The 22,618-nt window shown below is 39.3% G+C and overlaps 1 protein-coding gene across 2 annotated transcripts in view; it reads right to left on the bottom strand.

The window, feature by feature from the left end:
* LOC138783296 (cadherin-19-like) overlaps positions 1–22,618 on the bottom strand; it is a 107,688-nt gene that overhangs the window by 52,612 nt on the left and 32,458 nt on the right. For both annotated transcript variants that reach the window (XM_069957833.1, XM_069957834.1), the window contains one exon: positions 5,912–6,031. In XM_069957833.1, coding sequence (XP_069813934.1) covers positions 5,912–6,031 — 120 coding nt within the window. The remainder of the gene's footprint in view (positions 1–5,911; positions 6,032–22,618) is intronic.

The following is a 22,618-nucleotide window of genomic DNA, read 5'->3' on the forward strand; positions in this document are numbered from 1 at the left end:
GGCAGGTTACCGTACCTTATAGTGCATTTATCAGTGAATGGTTGCTTTTTGGCTTCTGTTGCCTAAAACCCACAGCAGATGTGCAGATGTTTTACTGCCACCTTTTAGTACAATGGGGCGAATGGATAATACACATTTCAGAGTAGAACAACCTAGTTTTACACTAAAACTCCCAGTCATAAAGATCTGCTGATGGTTTTAAGCAACAGCCCTGGAGCGACATTTGCATGCACAACTAGGGTGAGGTTTTTTGGGAGTGACCAAAGGGTGGGATGGTAACTCCCATACCCCATCAAGGGTATCCCCTTTCCATGTTATTTAAGCTAGAGCTGGAGCTTAAACACCCCAAGAGATGCACGCATGGGTTGCGTCTTGCACTTTGTGGAATCAATAACCTGGTGTTGATATGGAAGTGTGTCTTGAAAACAAATAAGAGGCCCAGATTCACCACGGGTTTTTGAACACATTATTTCCGCTATATATTATATATTTTATTATTATTTTTTTTCTCTAAGAAAATAGACTACAGTAGGAAAATCTAAAATTGCCATGGCCTATTTAGCCATGGTTAAAGTTGGATGGCCTATTTAGCTCAACTGTTGGATTCAAGTAATTTTACTTGACATGTTAAAGAAAAAATAAAGTTCTGGGGGTCTAAAAATTGGGGGCTTTTTTAATTTCTCCGATATGGAACTCCCAGTACAGTTACCCACCTAAACTGTCTGTGCTAGCCCCCTCAGGGTCAAACAGAGCCGAATGCTTTAGCTGCAACATCCGGATGTCTGTCCCCGGCCCCTTAAGGTCAAATAGAGTCCAAGTGCTTCCACTGCTATGTCCAGATGTCTGTCTTAGGCCACTCAAGATCAAAGAGACTCTGCTTCGCCACCTCCTGATCCACCAGCATCCAATGATGTCCATGGGGAACAGGTAATAATATGCCGCTAGTCCACTGATGTTCACTGCTTTCCTGGGAGAAAATTGATGTTTTTCCGCTGGTCCACTGGTGTCTACTGTTTTTCTGGGAGAAAATTGGTGTTACGCCGCTGGTCCACCGATGTCCACTGCTGTCCATGGCGGAAATTAAATGATTGACTGGCTGATTGACATTTTTTTTAATTGTGATTTTCCAATTTTTTTATACTTTTACAAGATCATGCATTAACAAATTTGTCCTTCTATAACAGTCCCAGTACTGTAGCTATCTGTTTTATTGAAATATTTTATTGATATTGTTAAGATTCAATTAGAAAATATTTACAAATTTAACCTAAAATTTGCGAACCCTGCAAAACGAATTTCCGGCTGCTTCACTCATCTCTAGTCTCTACGTCTCATGAACATATCAGATTGCTGCCTCACAGGCATCATGAGTAGTGTTGAGCAGACCTGCCAAATTGTTCGGGTTTGGCAATGTTCTGCGAACCCAAACATTTCACATTTTATTCCCTGTGGCTGAAGAAGTTGAATGCCATCCTAAGGAATCCTGAAAAACCATTGATATGCAGCTGAACATAGCCTAAGGGGGCCTAAGACCTTAAACTAGACAGTTTAACCCTCGATTCACACGTTGTAAGAGTGCGGCTGTATTTGCGGCTGTAATTGTGCGGCTGTATTTTTGGTGGTTCGTGTGTATGCTGGGAAGTATAGGATATGCGGCTGCACAGTGCACACTATGTATCAATCTACGGCCCTATCGTAAACGGACCCGTAAAAAATGAACAAGACCATTATTTGCGGCTGGACATGCGGCCGAGGATTGACAGGCGGTCCGTACGGAGTACTTCAAAAATAGCCGGCAATGATGCCGAATGCCGATGCCTCTAATAGTTACTATATTAAATTAATCAAAGACATTTTATTTGTAATCAAGACACTTTCGTTGATCAATAATTTATTTCTAACGAATCCATCATTTTGCAATTAAATATACTGTTAAAAAAAATAGATATATAAATAAATGTATATTTATCTATATATTTATTTTTTGACAGTATATTTAATTGCACAATGATGGATTCGTTAGAATTAAATTATTGACAAACGAAACTGAATTTATTTCCAAGAAAATGTGTTTTATTCATTAAATATTAATTAGTACAGGAAGCTCTATTAGCCGGTAATTCATATGCCGGCAATAGAGCATTCTGTACTAATCATCACTTTACTTTAATGAAAACATCAAATGTTTCTTCTAATTATGTTATGACAATAACATTATTAGAAGAAACATTTAGAATTATATGTGCGCTCAGCTGATTGGCTGATCGGCTGAGCGCACATATAATGAGCCGGTCCGCAGCACACTGACTTCATTGTGCTGCGGACCAGCGAAGAGGACGCATCGGGGTGAGTATAGAGCTCTCCCCACCCCCTCCCCGGCACTGCACCCCTCCCAGCAAGGAAGGGGGGGTCAGTTAACCCCTTCCTTGCTGGGATGGGTGCAGTCTGACATCAGTCTGGCCCCCAGGGGGTTAAGGGGGATGCAATACATCCTCCCTTAACCCCTTGGGGGCCAGACTGTTAGCAGCGATCTGTAAAGATGCTGCATACTGTAAGGTGCACAACACCGCTCACAATGATGGGTGTTGTGCTCCTGTTTGTGTGTTTTTTGTGTGTTTCTCCCTTTTTGTTTTTCAGATATCGGTATCCTGTGGATTACGTCGGATTCCGTGGACTACGTCGATGACCAGCGGTTGTTCTTTGAATTTTTTAAATAAAATGGTCAATGAGGGGTGTGGGGGTGTTTTTATTTGAATAAAAAAATTTGTAAACTTGTGTCTTGTCTTTATTTCTTTACTTTTTAGACTTAGTAGTGGAAGCCGTCTAATAGACGGAATCCATTACTAAGTTGGGGCCTAGTGTTAGCCGGTATAAAATGGCTAACACTAACCCCCTATTATTACCCCAGTACCCAATGCCACCAGGGGTACTGGGAAGAGCCAGGTGCCAGTGGTCCCGGAGCGTCAAAATTGGCGCTCCTGGACCGGGCGGCAGCAGGCTGGTAAGATTTAGGCTGGGGAGGGCCTAAACCAATGGCTCTTCCCACCCTGGTGTTACCAGGCTGCTGTCGTTTGGTTTTTAACCCGGCTGGTTATAAAAATAGGGGGGACCCTATGCGTTTTTTTTTAATTATTTATTTATTTAAAAAAAATTTTGCATAGGGTCCCCCCTATTTTTATAACCAGCCGGGTTAAAAACCAAACGACAGCAGCCTGGTAACACCAGGGTGGGAAGAGCCATTGGTTTAGGCCCTCCCCAGCCTAAATCTTACCAGCCTGCTGCCGCCCGGTCCAGGAGCGCCAATATTGACGCTCCGGGACCACTGGCACCCGGCTCTTCCCAGTACCCCTGGTGGCATTGGGTACTGGGGTAATAATAGGGGGTTAGTGTTAGCCATTTTATACCGGCTAACACTAGGCCCCAACTTAGTAATGGATTCCGTCTATTAGACGGCTTCCACTACTAAGTCTAAAAAGTAAAGAAATAAAGACAAGACACAAGTTTACAAATTTGTTTATTCAAATAAAAACACCCCCACACCCCTCATTGACCATTTTATTTAAAAAATTCAAAGAACAACCGCTGGTCATCGACGTAGTCCACGGAATCCGACGTAATCCACAGGATACCGATATCTGAAAAACAAAAAGGGAGAAACACACAAAAAACACACAAACAGGAGCACAACACCCATCATTGTGAGCGGTGTTGTGCACCTTACAGTATGCAGCATCTTTACAGATCGCTGCTTACAGTCTGGCCCCCAAGGGGTTAAGGGAGGATGTATCGTATCCCCCTTAACCCCCTGGGGGCCAGACTGATGTCAGACTGCACCCATCCCAGCAAGGAAGGGGTTAACTGACCCCCCCTTCCTTGCTGGGAGGGGTGCAGTGCCGGGGAGGGGGTGGGGAGAGCTCTATACTCACCCCGATGCGTCCTCTTCGCTGGTCCGCAGCACAATGAAGTCACTGTGCTGCGGACCGGCTCATTATATGTGCGCTCAGCCGAACAGCCAATCAGCTGAGCGCACATATAATTCTAAATGTTTCTTCTAATAATGTTATTGTCATAACATAATTAGAAGAAACATTTGATGTTTTCATTAAAGTAAAGTGATGATTAGTACAGAATGCTCTATTGCCGGCATATGAATTACCGGCTAATAGAGCTTTCTGTACTAATTAATATTTCATGAATAAAACACATTTTCGTTTAAATAAATACAGTTTCTTTGTTCAATAATTTAATTCTAACGAATCCATCATTGTGCAATTAAATATACTGTCAAAAAATAAATATATATATAAATATACATTTATTTATATATATATTTATTTTAACAGTATATTTAATTGCAAAATGATGGAATCGTTTACATTTAATTATTGAACAATGAAAGGGACTTTATTAGACAGAAAATGTGTTTTATTAATTCAATATATTAACCATGAGAGACATCGGCTATAGTGCAGAGGATCGCAAACCCCCGGTAATAGCGATTCATGTAAACTGTGTTCCCTGCTTTCCCAGATGCATCCAGAGGTGTTTCCATCACTTTCTTAACATTTTATTTGTTATTTTTAGTTGAACCAGATTTCCAAGTAAATGACCGTATGTTTTGAGCCGCATGTCTATTTTTTCCCACGGCCGGAGTTTCACCCGCACATTTACAGCCGCATAAAAAATACAGCCGCACAGTTACAGCGTGTGAATCCAGCCTTACGCTGACATCCCACAGTAGCATTTTTTTTTAAACTGCCACTGCAGTTTTTGAACCAAAGCCAGTAATGGATCTGTATCAGGAAGCAGAAGTTTAAATCCTTCCTATATAATTTATGTTCCTGTTGAATCCACTCTTAATTTTGGCTCAAAAACTGCAGTGGCAAAAAAAAAAACAAAAAAAAAAAAAACCTGCCATGTGTGAGAGCAACCTTAGAGACATACTCTGTGCAGTAACTGAGATTAGCCCCAAGAGGAAGATATACCCCTTTTATATCCATATGACATAATGCAACCTTTTTAGTTTTATCATTACATTACACTATGCAACTGTTAATACTTTGGCTGTGTTCATACACAGTATTTTGTTTAGTTTTTTAGACAGTATTTTCTTGACTGTTCAGACAAAACCAGGAGTGGAAACTGAAATAGAAAAACTATTATAGAAAGATTTGCACCTTTAGGCTATGTTAACACAACGTTTTTTTCAGCTCCGTTTAAAATGATGTCCCTCATTTTGAGTCTAAAATAATGGACGTTATTTAGCCGCCTGGCCTCCCCTTAGTGCAATGACTGGTGTTTGTAGATTATTCTAGTTTGGCGTTACTAATTGCCCTTTGTGTGTGGCTTAATTGAAAAGTCAATTGAATTTAATAGTAAAAACGGAGAAAGAATGGTGACAAAAGAAAAATGTGTGAACAACTAATAAAAAACTTCCGCTGTTTGCAAAAGACGTCCAAAAATAATGATCATTTTCATTATTTTGACGCTTGCGGTAAAAACGTCCGTTATTCAATACATTATGTGCATTGGACATCCGTCTTCCAATTAACTTCAATGCATTGCCACCGCATTGCAGCAAAAACTGACGTTTTTTAGACAGCGGAATTGGACGCCTTTTCTCTATTTTTGACGTTGTGTGAACATAGCCTTAGTCTTTACACTACGGGATTTCGTGGCCATCAAAAAGATGTCTATTTGCAGATGATGGTCGTCTATCATGATCATAATGCAAATATTATTTTTTTGTTAAAATATTGACAAAAATACTATGTGTGACCATGGCCTCATATTATTTCTGAAGGGATCCTATATTAGTGTTTGCCTTGACCTCTCCAGGGGTGTTGTTTGCTTTTTTTGTGTGTGAACCTTTTAAAACTCAAAAAGATCACTATTCAGATTTTTTCTTTACCTGATTTTATCTCAATAGAAAACTGTGGTTGTCCTTGGAGGATGCTGTAAACCAACCTGGCATTATTTCCATTTGCTGGATCATCTTTATCTATGGCAATTACTTGAGTGACATACATGCCTACAGATAAAAAAAAGAGGAAATAGATCATCTCAGACACATATTCCTCTGTACAACGATAATAGAAATGAAAAACTTAGTAAAATAACATTGTAAATAAAAAAGCAATAACAGAAATTGTACTAAAACCAGCTGTTTATCTGTTTAATAAGTTTAATGCATAACATTGGTGAAAACACATATGCAGCCCTATCTGCATTTTGTAACCTCCAGTGGTAAACACTGGTCAAATGTCATTGCTGAATAAATGGATTCTCCAAGTACCACTTACGCAGAGTATTATACTCTAAACATAATAGCTATAGAATATATTATATGGGCCTACAGTTGCAATTGATGTAGAGAGTACTTGCCATTAAAATCTTGACATAAGCAGTAGTTTATTCAATCATTTCATAAAAGCACGAAGCCTTAGTGAGGATCAGGAGAAGCAATCTAATCTGTCTATGACTGCAAATGGCGATTAATCATAGACAACGTATGTCGCAAGAAAGAAAAACACAAGCATTTTCCTATTGAAAAGGAGGCAAATGCAACACTTAAATAGAACCTGAAATGTATAACTTAAATAAAATGAAAGCAATATATAATCATTAAACCATATAGAACATACAATATATACAAGCACACAAACAGCCCTTTCAGTTAATAGGATAAATAGATTAAAATGTATCTCAATGAAACACTCATTTATATTATAGAAAAATGTTACATTATAAGGTGAGTATTAGTCAGTAGCGCTTTATTAAGCCTCCACCTTAATGGCTGTTGGATTATGGAGAAAATTATGCACATAAACATAATGGCCTGAAATGGGCATACAATACGCCCAGCATACAGTAAGTGGAGAGTGGACAAGGACATAAGTAGAAGTCAAGATCATTTCAATATGTTAATGGTGTGGGTGTACCGGAGAATAACGTTTGCACCTCTTTAAGGGTCATTATGCTCCCTTCGAGTGTCTCCTAAGAATAGGGTATGAAATGCACTTTGCATAAGGTGTTTGTGAGAGGCACATATTCTTTTCAGAGAAGTCGTAGACCTGTCCAAGGTATCATGGATAACTAAAATAAACACCTTCACACCAGATGAGTTTGTAATATTGTTCTAAATAGGTAATGCAATGAAGGAAAAGAACATCAGGGTTGTCAGTCTGGGCAAGTATGTTGACTATGCATAAAGTAATAGTGAGATAGAAAAATCGGTTAAGATCAGAAAATATTCCTAAGATGACACCCGTTGTTTTCAAGATACACACAAAGCACAGAAATCATAAGATTCCCTTATGTAAAAAAGTGAACTCAGTCACCTGGTCAAGGCCTATGTGAAAAGAGGGTAGTCACGGCAAAACTATTAGAAGTAAAAATGTGGAGCCCCATTCAGTGCATTTACAGTATCTAAGAAGACTGTTCTACTCATAGAATAGATTAAAAAGGTCTTTTGTTTCAGGCAGTTAAAAGCAATATTTTTGAATGGATATCTGAGGTTCATGAAGCTAAAGCTGTGGTCATTAGAGGTGAGCGTCGACCATGTGTAGTTCTTGTTGGTGTGGAAAATTCCAGAAAAAAAGAAGGCCTCAGGACCCAATTCTTTATGCTGCAGACTTAACCCCTTAAGGACAGAGCCAATTTCGATTTTTGCGTTTTAGTTTTTTCCTCCTTGTGCTTAAAAGGCCATAGCACTTGCATTTTTCCACCTAGAAACCCACATGAGCCCTTATTTTTTGCGTCACTAATTGTACTTTGCAATTACTGGCTGAATTTTTGCATAAAGTACACTGCGAAACCAGAAAAAAATTCAAAGTGCGGTGAGATTGAAAAAAAAAAAGCATTTTGTTTCTTTGGGGGAAATGTGTTTTTACGCCATTCGCCCTGGGGTAAAATTGACTTGTTATATATGTTCCTCAAGTCGTTACGATTAAAACGATATGTAACATGTATAACTTATATTGTATCTGATGGCCTGTAAAAAATTTTAACCATTGTCAACAAATATACGTCACTTAAAACCGCTCCATTCCCAGGCTTATAGCGCTTTTATCCTTTGGTCTATGGGGCTGTGTGAGGTGTCATTTTTTGCGCCATGATGTGTTCTTTCTATCGGTACCTTGACTGCGCATATATGACTTTTTGATCGCTTTTTATTACAATTTTTCTGGATTTGATGCGACCAAAAATTTTGCAATTTTGCACTTTGGGATTTATTTGCGCTGACGCCGTTTACCGTGCGAGATCAGGGATGTGATTAATTAATAGTTTGGGCGATTACGCACACGGCGATAGCAAACATGTTTGTTTATTTATTTACTTTTATTTATAACCTGGGAAAAGGGGGGTGATTCAGACTTTTATTAGGGGAGGGGGCTTTTTACTATTAACAACACTTTTTTTTTTACTTTAACACTTATACTAGAAGCCCCCCTAGGGGATCTCCGCCACTAGACACCAGGGAACGGCTGAATCCGGTAATCGGATGCAGCTGTCATGTTTGACAGCTGCATCTGATTACTGTATTAGCGGGCACGGCGATCGGACCATGCCCGCTAATACCTACGGTCCCGGGCTACAAGCGGCACCCGGGACCGCCGCGGTTCACAGCGGGGTCGCCGCGCGGCCCCGCTCTGAACGTCCTTACCGGCATCAGGGCGTAAATTTACGCCCAATGTCGTTAAGGGGTTAATGGAACGGTGACTGTTGTTGTTAAAGGTCCGCAACACTACACTGTGGTTGCTTCTGGTCCCATCCACTGTGTAGTGCAGGAGCAAAACAGCTGGTTGGTGGATAGCTTATCCTGTGGATAGCATATATATATATATATATATATATATATATATATATATATATATTATATGAGCGATCTGTGACCCGGCCGGTGTCAGTGAAGATAGTCCTGACCGGTACTGCATATGCGCTCCCATATCCCAATTTACCAGAGCACACAATGGAAAGTGCTTTATAAGCATTTCCTGTAATAAGTGTAATTTTCGGCGGACTTCTTCTTTAATAGAAAATTTACGTTGTGTGAACATAGCCGACATCTGTAAATTATTGTTTTCTTTGATCAAGCTTGAATCTCCTGCTTGCCATCACTAAGGTAAAATTCTAACTGCAATTGCCATTAGGAAGACTAACCGCATACAGATTTATGAGCTTCCATTTAGTTCAAAGTAAGCTGTGTAAATCCATATGTTATAAGCTCTTACTAATGGGAGCTCCAGGCAGCCTGAATTTTAGCATGTATCTCAATGGTTATGCAGAAGATTTGAAGCTCTGCGACAGTAAAAAATGCTTCCCTATAAAGATGTATGGTGTGGTTTCTAAGAACAACAACAACACAAAACTTCACAAATTTGCCACCTACAGATGGACGAGATTTACTACCTTTAATGACATACATGTCAGTAGTCTGATTAACATTTATACATGGAACTCGTAGAGGGCAAGTAGAGATATGGTTTACATCTAGGTAGAACAGGAGAATCAGAGAAAACAGATTTCCAACAGACATTTCTTTGTTGAGTTAGATGTCATTTTATGGCAGTTGTGAAATAACTATTTCACAATAAACCAAGTATTGGTGGTGGGTCTCACCTGTCTAATGACATTGAGAAAGGAGGGATACTCCTCCTAAACATAGCTTGACTACGCCAGCTACAGGCCTCTTCTGATGTAGCGGATACATACACAGAGTGTCCCAGCTGGTCATGAAAACGAAGCCCCTTTATTGTATCCGCACTGGTGGGTGATATTATTTTTCATTGTGAAGTTTTGAAATAGGTGAAAATGCTGTTTTTCATGAAAAAATCAATGCAAGTTTCAAGTGACTATATTCTTGTTGAGTCTTTCATACTTTATTTGTTTGGATACATTATTATTCAGCAATCCTGATTTTTTAGACACGAGAGCCCAGATTGAAAGATGGTGCGTCTTTGTATATGATTGAGTGGTCAGTCCATCAGCCAGGACAGGCAGCTGGCGAGGGTCCCAGGGATGGTCATGCGGTGGATAGCAGGCACGGGGAGAGGTAAGTAAGGACTGGTTATGTTACCAGCCTTCAAAACAAAAAAGTACTTCTCCTTTAACCCCTTCCCACTGAATCACGTACCAGCACATCCTACTCTGCATAGAATTCCGGCAGATGGACATGCCGGTATGTCACAGGGATGACATGGGCGCAGGAGCTGGCCATGTCATCCACAGGGAGGCCCGGCTGCCAGTGATTTTATTAGGATTCTCCCTTCTCTTAGCACTATAGCTGCTGTGATCGCACTCTTTGTAGCACCTATAAGATTAACTGCCGAGATCCGGGCGCTGCCTGAATCTCGGCAGTTAACCCTATAGGTGCTGCAATCAGTGCGATCACAGAACCTACAGTGCTAAGGGAAGGGAGAATCCTAATAAAATAAAGTGTAAAAAAACACACACACAAAAAAAAAAAATTAATAAATAAAGTAAAATTCACATATAATCCCCATAGCCCACAATATAATAAATGTTGGAAAGAAAAAAAAAGTACACATCTTTAGTATTGCCACGGACGTAATCACGCTGGCAATAAAATTATTACATTATTAAGCCTGTGCAGTGACCACAGAAAATTTAAAATGAGAAAAAAACTAATTTTGTAATTTTTCTCATGAAAAAAATGAAATTTTCCACATAATTTTCTTTTGCATACCGACCAAAATTTACCAGTAACCTAAAGTAAAATATGTCACAAAAAACAATCTCAGAATCAGAAAGAAAAGTTACAGCATCACATAGCTACAACCGCATAAAGTGAGACAGGTTGGGTTTAAAAAATGGGCTCTGGTCTTGAAGGCCAAAATCAGTCCAGTCCTAAAGGGGTTAAAGTACTATTAGAAAAAATAAGCTAGCTCTTCTCACCTTGAATAAAGATGGGGAAGGAATAAAACTTTTTAAAAGGGCTCTTATTCTAATATGTATAATCACTGCTACTCTCTATATGCTACTACCCTGTGGGAAGGACACCATACGTAATTTCAGAAGTATTTGTAGTACTTGTTAACTCAAAAGATGAAGCAGTCCAGGCGACTACAGAATTAAAACAGCTATGTAGCAATCGGTTTACAGATTTAATAAAGACTGTAAAATGATGCCGCCCTCTACATACTATATCTCAAGAATATAGTTATTTGAATGTATAGATTTGATTGTAAATGCAATTGCTTTCTACCTGACAAGATGACTTTTTGTGACATATACAGTAGCTCTGAGTGGTAAACCGAGCTAAGAAAAATGAATAAAAGTTTCTAAGCCAGAGGGAAGTAAAATGGACAAGGTAATATTAACCTTTCAATTAACGATCTTCTAAATGTTCTAAAAATAAAGAACTCATTTTAATGGACCTTTCTGAATTATGTGAGGTCATTAACTAAGAAAATTATATATGCAGATAGAAGTTCATAAAAGAGAATTGGACAAGGAAGTGAAAGGTAATGTTCAAAGTGTATCAAAAGCCTCAAGTTCTAGGTCTGAGGCGGGTTGGTTCAAGGCAACAAATTGAGACACTGAATATAAGACATTCGCATTGTTCTTATAAACAAGCATGTTTTCAGGGCACTTCCAAATAATATATTGTATTCAATAAGAATGACCATTATTAATTTTCAATTTGATTACTAAAAAAAGGGAAAAATCTAATTTCCCTTAGGTGCAAAGGTCTTTTTTAACCCGAACTACCCTCCGTATTCACTTTATGGCCTTTAAATGAGGTGTCCAGATTACGGTATAGAGCATGTCCTGCAGTGCATGTAGGCTATACAGCTTTTGTTTTGTTTTAAGCCTCGTTGCTTTTATACATGAAGAGGTTTGTATTTTCATATAGTGTCCAATGGGGTATGGCTCATTTGTTTTCCATTTGAATCCCATTTCATAGGAATCAAACAGAATACCATTTGAATAATTCATCTCTGCTATATAAAATTCATGATTTTCTTACTATCTTGCTTTATGTCTTTAGGGTTTGTATTTGCTAATTTAAAGGGTACTCTAACATCAGGTAATAAAAAAAAATAAAAAAAACAACAATCTATTTGTTTTTGAGGCTTCAGTTTTGTATTTCATGGAAGTACCAGTTCAGCAGTTGCTCAGTACTACAAGTTCCAGAATGCATTTATTTTCCTCAGCTGTTCATCACAGTCCTCAAATCCTGCTTCTAACCTCACCCAGCATTCCTGCTAGTTCCCTGAGCAAACTATTACACAATTAGTGAAGCTACAGCACTTGCTGCATTGTTCAGTGACAGCCCATTTAGCCAATCAGTGGCTGTCCCATCTCAGTCAGTGATTGGCTCGGTTTTCGCTACTTTGCGGGAAACTGGAGACCAGAGTAGGAGGACACCGAGGGACCATGGACAGGTAAGTATACATGAGAAAACTTTGTGAACCACAGTAAAACACCAAAATGCCTATAATCATTAAGCTGTTTTAGCATTGTTTGAGAAGTAACTTCCCCGGCTCTCTGCACCTTCCCCAGGCCGCCAACACCCATGCCCCAGCGCCACCAGCAGTCCCGCTCACCTCTAGTCTGGCAGCCGTCAGCTCCCGTTGTCTTCCGCTACCTTTGCTGGCTGGAAAAGAGTGCCAGAAGATGCTTCAGGCCAGAGGCAGAAGTAGCAGGGAGTAGCAGGAGCCAAGGACTAGCGGCACCAAGGACTGCTGGAGGAGGCCGGTGAGGGGAGAGAAGGCAGAAGGAGCGGGGAGAAGACAGATCGGGAGGCTGTCGAACTAGCAATGCCAAGGAATGCCAGCATGGAGAGAGGTGCAGGGAACTAGCGGAAGATGGACGGGGTGATCCCTTTCGCAGATGAACGGATGGCAGCAGAAACAGTACTGACTGAAGCTTCCAGTCCATGTGACGTGACATCACCAACTTTACAGAGAACTGAACACTGCATGCTGTAGTAAGTGCAGGGAAAATGCACTATACATGCATTTGCCATAATAAGAGTCTATTAGAAATCATAACCTTTGTTGGGAAATAATATATCTCAAAATTTATTATGCCCAGACTTCTCCTTTGAGGTTAAGTTCGGATGAACCTGTCAAACCAAACTTTTGAAAGGTTCACTTATATCTAATTACACCATATTAAAACGGTAAATATCTTGGGGTTTTATTTAAATAATATTTTTCTTGTAATGAATAACACTCAGGATTTACAATGAATCAAGGTTATTCACACTTAAAGAATCAATGAAGAAGATTGGACTCTTTGTTTTGGTCTTGCATTCTCTGTTTCGGCAGCGAGCAGGGAACGAGGAGGAAGCGAGCGCTGACCTGACAAGTAGGCGCTTGCTTGCTCCCTCTCATTATCCTGTGTAATAGGGGCATAAGGCAGACATCGCCCTGTGTAATAGGTTTGGCGATCAGCTGACAAGAGAAAGCTGGTTGACTGGCTGATCAGGCTGTTCCAACCTGCAAAAAATGATTGGCCACATATCTCTCCATGTAATAGGAGATGTGCATTCAATGGCTGATAGCAGTAATAGACTACACAGACAATTCAGAGATTTATCATGTAACCTGGACCCATGACTGTGCCTTGTGAAGACTATAAATGAGCTCTGCTTACAGAGATGTGTACTAGCAGCCTTATGAAAAGTACAATATACATGATAGAAAGGTTAGTGATACTTCATGATAAAAAAAATACAGATGTAGAAAGAAATCATATAAGAGGAAAGGTGTATGTCACTGATTGTAAGACAAAGCAGCCTGTTTATTACAAGACATTGTGCAAAATAGATTTTTTAATGACTAGCTAGTCTGCAGTTCCCTCTAATTAAAGATCTCTTTCATCATTACAAAACTATTTACTTGCTTTGACTGACAGTTGCTCTTAGACTGTCAGTCACTTGTCAGCTCTTAGCACAGTTAAATAGTTGATAAAAATACATGGAATAAAAATATGTGAATTAAAGTAAATAAAAGATTTCCTGATATTAACATAAATGGATGATGGTTATCTGAAGTTAAGATAAAAAAAGAGATGTTGGTAGAAATAGTAATGATAAACATAAGACAAGACTGACATATAACTCATAATTGGGACCTGTCATCACTTCTATGCCATCTGAGCCATCAGAGCCATTCTCAATGGCTTCTGTTTGATTAATAGATTTCTCCCTATATCCACATAGGAAGATCTATATTCATCGTTAATAGGCTCAGAGAATCTATGGGGACCTCCCAAATGACTGGTAGTCCTGATGTAAAAGACCCAATGACCAGCTGACAAATAAGCTATCACACATTCGTTAGCTGAGTGCTAGAATCTTCTTCCTGTGTAAACCTTGGATGAGCAATTTACACAGCAATCTTGGATTAAATGAATCTTGTGCTCATATGCCCACATAAGTGTTACAGTCAATTCCTGGGCTCAGCAGTGTACAGGGCCCAAAGCAATATCTTCAACTGACTGTTTTTTTCAAGCGTGCAGCATAAAATGCAGCATATCCCTGTGCAAGTGAGGATGCTGAACATACACTCTCAGGTTGGTAGCAGCTGTTTTATGCACATTTGTGCTTCATCAGACCTGATGAAGCATGCATAAGCATGAAGCAGCTGCTACCTACCTGGGTGTGTTCAGCATCCTTGCCTGCACAGCGATAGGCTGGGTTCACACTACGTATATTTCAGTCAGTATTGTGGTCCTTATATTGCAACCAAAAAAAGGAGTGGATTGAAAACACAGAAAGGCTCTGTTCACACAATGTTGAAATTGAGTGGATGGATGCTTTTTTTCACATAACCACGTATTAAAAATTTTATTAAGTATTTAAAAGAGAAAAGAACAAAATTCCAATACTACAAAAAGGCACATCTAAATAAATGTAATCTCATAGGTATCTCAGATATTATTGGTTTATATATTGTCTCTTGTCTCGACGCGTTTCAACCAGTATTACAAACTGGGATCCTCAGGAGACTTATCAGATCACGGTAAGATAACCGGTTAAAATATGGGGTCAGAGTTATGGGGTCAGAGTTATAGATACATGTCAGATACAAAATACGGGTCACACCCTTGATTATGACCTCCGATAAAGCACTTGGAGCATCACCAAAACAAAAAGGTGTAAAATATTTCCATATACTGTTCTATCCCCTCTGAATATCACAATATTCTCAACAGGGCTAATAGTCATTCTTTAGATTATCATACTATAGCAGATGAAATGCCCATGTAAGCTCACAGCCTTAGCCGATAAGACTTGAGGACAATCCCCCACAGTCAACACATTGATTGTGCAGAAGTATAGTCAAACGACTACAGGACCGAAGACCAAATCCACACCAGAAACGATGAGCGCAGGAGTATATACAGTTTGCACACGGCGGTGCAACCAAAAGTTATCCAAAAGTAGATGGCGTAGTAAATCAAGGTTCATTTATTGCAACGCGTTTCGGCCCTATATTATCTAGCATGGGCCTTTATCCTTGGATAAAGGCCCATGCTAGATAATATAGGGCCGAAACGCGTTGCAATAAATGAACCTTGATTTACTACGCCATCTACTTTTGGATAACTTTTGGTTGCACCGCCGTGTGCAAACTGTATATACTCCTGCGCTCATCGTTTCTGGTGTGGATTTGGTCTTCGGTCCTGTAGTCGTTTGACTATACTTCTGCATTTGCTTCTCCCACCGTCGGTGGTGATGTCCCCCAGTACAGCTGCGGAGTACACCCCTTTATGCTGCATTTAGAGTTGTGCCTAATATTCGCACAACCTACCCAGGTGAGTGGATCCCTGTCAGATCTTCCTTCCATCCACCTGGTCACTTTTTTCTACACAAGGAAGCGCCCCCTGTCTCCCCTCTTCTCAACACATTGATTGTGACTCAAGCAAAAACATCAGAGGAGAAATAGAATAAATCATAGCCCCATTTGGGACAACTCACGACCCCCACGTGTGTGTGCCAGCAAAAAATTTATGTAAAGAAACAAACATTGACTACCTTTGCAAATTTGTTTTGTTACTGTCAGTTGCAATAACTTATGACATGTCATCATGATTGCTCCTGGTCTCACTCCTGAGGCCTCCTGTGATCTTGACATATACTGTAGCTTGGGGGAGTGCCCAATAGTGCTCACATCTCACCAGCTGGCAGAACATATGACTTCTTCACTCCATAGATTAATGAAGTGAATGAGTCCAATTTGATTGGTAGGCTAGGAGAGATGTATACTGCTGCGCACTCCCCCCGGTTGTATTTAAAGACTTCAGTGCTTTGCAGTTTCTTTATTGCCGCTATAAGGCGACATGAAATCACATGTGCATATTTTGTTTCATGTTCCTGAAATTTCAGAACCCCACAAAAAAAATCAACATTGTTTTTTGAGAATACAAAATCTAGGTAACATGTACAAGCATGGGAACATGTACAATATTTCTCTTCAAACTCTTAGGGTCCTATTACACGGAGCGATTTTTAACGATTAACGACTAACGATAAACGATCGCAAACAAGATTGTTTATCGTTAACCTGAAATCGTTCACCATATTACACAGATTGATTATCATTAGTTACGATCGTTACTACGATCGTTATTGCAATCCTTACTATAATCGTTTATTCCTTTTGATCCCAGCAAAACAATGAACAATGTGCAATTACACTGAACGATTAGTGAAAAAATGGGGAACTTGAGCGAACCAATGTGGAATTACAGCGAACAATTAACGATAATTTTAGGTTCAGATCTAAATCAACGATCAACGACATACAAACGATTTTTTGGATCGTTGCCTGTAATTACTTAGAACGATTATTGTTTAAATTCGAATGATTTAACGATTTTTCGCACAATAATCGTCCCATGTAATAGGGCCCTTACATTTAGGATGCTCACTACTTTCATGACAACCAGGCCTTATAAAGGTAATGTGGAGACTGGAAACTGCACTCAGATGAGATGCAATGTCAGACAGGACAGTCTAGTTGCTGAGGCAACCAAACACAGCTTCAGGCATCACACGGTTGCCACAGTAACAGACGAGCTTTGTCTACTAATGTGTCTCCCACTAGCTATGGCTAGTCTCACAATGTCACTTTAAATGCCCTAATGAGTGGTCAGTCACCATGACATTAGGAGTTATACTAACTGACAGAAAAACTCTTTATATCTCTTGTGCTCTTGATATTATTTATATTAAATAAATTACATAATAGCTAGACTATTTCAACTATAGTTGAAAGTTGATAAGTATTTGAATAAAATAAACATTTAAAGTATATGTCCATCTTCAGACATCATTCAACAGTTTACATATAGAATAAAATAATTAATATTCCTAGAAATGAGTAACTTTATAGCGTTATAGCATGAATTATAGCTGATAGCTGGACTCCCAATTCTACAGGGATTTGGCCTGGGATGCAGACTATAACTCAAGACTAGTTGAAGATAAGTAATGCTTTGGCTATAATTAATATTGCTATGAAATAAATTTAAAGGATAATTTTAAAAATGATGTTAAAAAATATACACATTTAAAAATAGTAGATGAACCATTGCTTTTTTTACACAGCTTGCTATAATATGTCATATATTTTTAGTAGAAAAAGTTAACAGCACTTTATCTGATCATTTTAGTAGATATTATTGTGGGGTAATTTTTTTTTATAGAAAAAATGTTTTTCCAATTTTGGGGCTATAGATAGCATGGGTAAGGAGAAAATGTTTACCAGTGCTTTGGAAAGGTGCTATGTAAGCAGAATTTTTTTAAAAAAACCTGCAGAATCAAAATAAGAAAAAAGTTCCACTTAGCACCTGACTGCTGCTGGTGCTGCTATTGATGATGAAGGGAGGGTGAGAGGGGATTACAATCAGATGACAACACGTCCTAGAACTTAATAGGTGGTCATAGATACGAGGGGAAGCCTTGATTCACCTTTTAGTGACAGTGTGGATCCTCTGAAGGAAGGAGACAGGCACACAGATTGTATGTGCATAGCCGAGGCTTACTGTTTATCTTTTTCGTACACATAAAAGTAGTAAAGCCCCACTCCCTATTGCTATATTTAATCCTGGTCTTTCTGTTACTAGAGATAGACTAAGCCTTACAACACAAAGTGAAGAGCAAATTCCAAAGAAGAAAGATCTAGTGGCTCAGGCTTCAGTACTTTTCTCTGGGGTAAGGGATTATTTAAGGTCAAATACGTTAGGAATCATATAGGCTATCACATGTAGAGAAGTTGTTGGAAATGACAGTGATCACTTAACATTAACCTGCACTAAGGTAGACAATATAAGTAGCTGCCTTAGAGATGTGGATGATTGAACACATTTTCCCACTCTGTGATCATGCTACTGCTGTATATGAATATATTAGTTTATATTTGAATCACTTATTCTTAGTTGTCAGTTGAACAATTCTTCTAAAAAGAAAGTTTGTAATGTTATAAAGGAAAAGCTTTAGCATTTGCCAGTGCTGAATTATGTTACTAGGACCTTTATACTTGTATATAAAAAAAAATCTAAATGTATTCATTGGCTCTCCACCAAAGGATAAACTATGACAATGTAGGCAAAATAACCTGAAAAGTTCTATCTTTCCCTATATAGTATACACGGGCATGAATGCCTTTATATAATCCTTCATATGAAAGAGTATTAAGAAAGTAAATCCATGAGGATGGAATAACATTGCAAATCCTTCCCTGGGGTAAAAGAGATGAGATATTTCCCATTTTATGAGCCAAGACCCTCTAAACATCAGCACATTCTGTTCTCTACACATGTTTATTGTAGAACACAATACAATATATTAACTATATATGTTCTATTAGGAATTAAGTAAATGGGAGAAAAACAATGAGTGAATGAAACAGCATGTTAGCAGAAAGTATGCTTTAAGCATTAAAGGACGAGACTGAAGAATCCTGAATAGCTGTCTCAAAAGCTGCACAAAATATGACTTCTATTTAGAAAAAAAGGCTTACGGTTGTATTTTTGCTTACAAAGACAGTACCTATGCTGCTAACTAGAGATGAGTGAATATGCTCGTACAGTATTCGCTTGGGTATTGTGCTGCTCGGAAGTTCTTTAACCAGCCAACAAACATGCGGGGAAGATCCTGATATGCAGCAGCCATGTTGACTGCTGGCATAGCAGTGATTGGCTGTTTTAATCAGGTGACCTGGGTGTATATAGACCCAGGTCATCTGATCCTCGGCTCACGTGCGGTCTGTTAACTGACAGGAAGTGCTGCTGTATCAGCTCTTAGTGTGGTCAGTTAGATATGCGATTATGTTACAAAAACATCCAACAGTCCTTTTCAAGACTAGTAGTCTGTAAGTATGAGTGTGTGTGGGGGGGGCATTTCATAGAATATACCAGTAATATACGTAATGGTGATTCTGGTATATAGATAGTAATCGTCAGTAATTCATAAAAGCCCAAAAGTCCTTTTGGAAAAATAAATAAAATAAAATAACAAAAACAATAATCCATTATGGAGTATAGTGCCAGAATTATACAGTCTATACACATTTGTATACTGTGCAAGATTAAAGGGAACCTGTCACCCCCCGTGCCGGGGTGACAGGCTCCCGACCCCCGTTAGAGCCCCCTATACTCACCTAATCCCGCCGGGTCCCGCTTCTGGATCCGGTCGGGTGATGAAGATCTCAGCCTCTGCAGCCCGGCGCGCGCGCTGAGAGATGAGTCCAACACCCATAGAGAATGACAGGAGAGTCCAGCGCTCCGTCATTCTCTATGAGCGTTGGACTCATCTCTCAGCGCGCGCGCCGGGCTGCAGCGGCTGAGATCTTCATCACCCGACCGGATCCAGAAGCGGGACCCGGCGGGATCAGGTGAGTATAGGGGGCTCTAACGGGGGGTCGGGAGCCTGTCACCCCGGCACGGGGGGTGACAGGTTCCCTTTAAAGGAAAGGGATGAGGATGTGGGCATAGTGATAAGGGTGCAGGCAGAGGCCATGGGCCTGCTGTAAGAGAGCCTGTTGCTGCTGAGGGGGAACAAGAACACCGCTCATGCAGTATCCTTGGCTACTGCTTTCAGTTAGCAGGGATGCACACTATGCCACTAATAAATCCAGAGCAGTGCAAGCAGGTGTTGACATGGATGGTCAATAATGTGGCCACAAATTTTTCACCACACAGCCCTCCACGGTGATGATTCATTTTGCACTGGGATCCTTCAAGGAACTTCTCTCAGGTCCCTTCCCTGATGGGAAAATGGTAGTTTAGGAGGCACCAGAGGAGATTGTGTGCACTGATACCCCAAGCATTCACCTACCTCCATCTCAGGGTGTTATGGAGAGAGAGGGATCCATAGCACCACCAAAGGCTATGGGGTTGCCAAGTGGTCCCGCATGTGTCATCCAGAACACCTGCTCACAGAAGGGGGGGATCTTCCATATGGCATCATTTTGTCTTTTGCAAGTGTGCTGTGAGAATATCAGCAGGGAATCTACCACTACCAGGCTGACCACCAACAACATGGATCGGGAAATATTAGCAAAACACAAAACAAGGTGGAATGAAGGCCATCCTCTTCAATGAGCACCTGAAAGTGACATCACTGCTTCCTACTGTACCTTTACCCGCCTCTCTCACTCTCGAGATACAAGAATGACAGCCCGCTCAGCCAATCACTGGCCGCAGCACTGTCCCTTCTCAGTCAGTCATGGAGTGACAGCCCAATCAGCCAATCACTGACTGAGAACGGACAATGCCACGGCAAGAGATTGGTAAAGTGGCTAAGCTTGTCCCTTTTCCACAGTCATTGATTTCCTGAGTGGGCTGGAAGCTGAAGACATGGAAAAGAACACTGGGGAGTGCAGACAGGTAAGTATAGATTCATTAGATAGGCAGGAGGAAAGAAAGAAAGAAAGAAAGAAAGAAAGAAAGAAAGAAAGAAAGAAAGAACGAACTTCATTGAAAGAAAGAAAGAAAGAAAGAAAGAACGAACTTCATTGGCTCTTTACCAAAGGATAAACTATGACAATGTAGGCAAAACACCTGAAATTTTCTATCTTTCCCTATATACTATACACGGACATGAATGCCTTTACATAATCCTTCCTATGAAAGACAAGTTCACGCATCTTTAATTATTTTCTATGCAACCCCAGTACTATATGAAAAAATGTAAATGGTCGGAGTATTCATTTAAGGTAATGCCTTACAAGATTTTTCCCCCTCTTACTTGTAATGAACTTTTTTAAATTGTGAGGAGTTGTTTCACTTCACATTCTCACAACTATGCATACTTTTGAGATGTATTTGTAATTGGCAACATTAATTCTAATGTCGATATTCAGATTATCTTTTCCCCACTCCTCATAGGAAGAAGTCATATTGTATAAATTCCTGGACAATCTATAAAACAGCTACTTGAGCACTGTGTGATTCATTTCAATTAACCATGTCTAGAACATAAAAAATAATCATGTTAAACATATTAAGGAGTTTGCTGCATGCAGAATACTAATATGCCAAGGGGTAGATAAATGGAATCTTCTTTTGTAAGTAATCTCAATCCAATTATATATGACTGATGACATCTCTGACACAAAGCAAAATAGAAATGTAAAAGCTCTGTATTATGCTGCTTTCTAGGATTGTGCTTAATAAATGCAGGAACACATACACACACAAAAGAAATTGCTTACGTGACTGCCCTATGATGGTCGGATTTTTATGTCACTCTTTTCTACAAACTCATCTTGAACCCAAAGTACAAAATCTAATATTTGAAGATTTTTTTGGTTCAGAATCAAAATCCCATGGCTTAAAATACAATAAGCCCTTCCTGACCTTTCTTGAGAAAATAGTATTGCTAGATTTACTTTAAAAAAAAAAAAAAAAAAAAAAAAGCTTGCAGGTATCTTCAAGTACAGGAAGCCTTTACAATATGAGCAAAATAATCAACAACATGTATAGGCAAAACTGCAACTATTCAGTGTGCAGCTAGTCTAAGCTAACTTTGATTTTCAGTGGTGTATGTGAAGCAGTTTAGAAAGAATGTATTATTGCACTGTGTACTTTCCTTGGAAAATTGCAGTTCCGTCACTTATACAAAAAACAAGGTTACTTCTTATTTTTGTTTAATAGACAGATACACGGGTCCTGAATGTCTTCAGCCTTGGAAACATATTACTAGTTTTCTTAGTAGCATTTCTGTTTGCCTTACCAATCTAGCATTTATTCTAGAATAGTACATCATTATGAGTCAAAAACAATTTGTAATGTGAATTGCAGCTTGTTAAAGGTTTCACTGCTATGCTGAGATAAATTAGAGCCCCTAGCATAAATTGCAGAAAGGTAAGTGAGGACACAGCAACACCATATAAATACTGTAGATAGATAGATAGATAGATAGATAGATACATACTTGGGGTTAACTAGATAATGCTGGAAATAGATTATAGTGCAAATAATTGAGCATTAAAAGTAGTACATGCATAAGCAGATATAATGTATGTTGTATGTAAAAACCGAAAAAAAGAAAACTGCAGCACTCATCAATTCACCAACTCCAGATAAAATATCTAATCTTTATCTGATGTCCATTAAAAAATACAGGTAGAAAGAA

This window comes from Dendropsophus ebraccatus, chromosome 2 (genome assembly GCF_027789765.1).
Source record: "Dendropsophus ebraccatus isolate aDenEbr1 chromosome 2, aDenEbr1.pat, whole genome shotgun sequence".
NCBI lineage: Eukaryota > Metazoa > Chordata > Amphibia > Anura > Hylidae > Dendropsophus > Dendropsophus ebraccatus.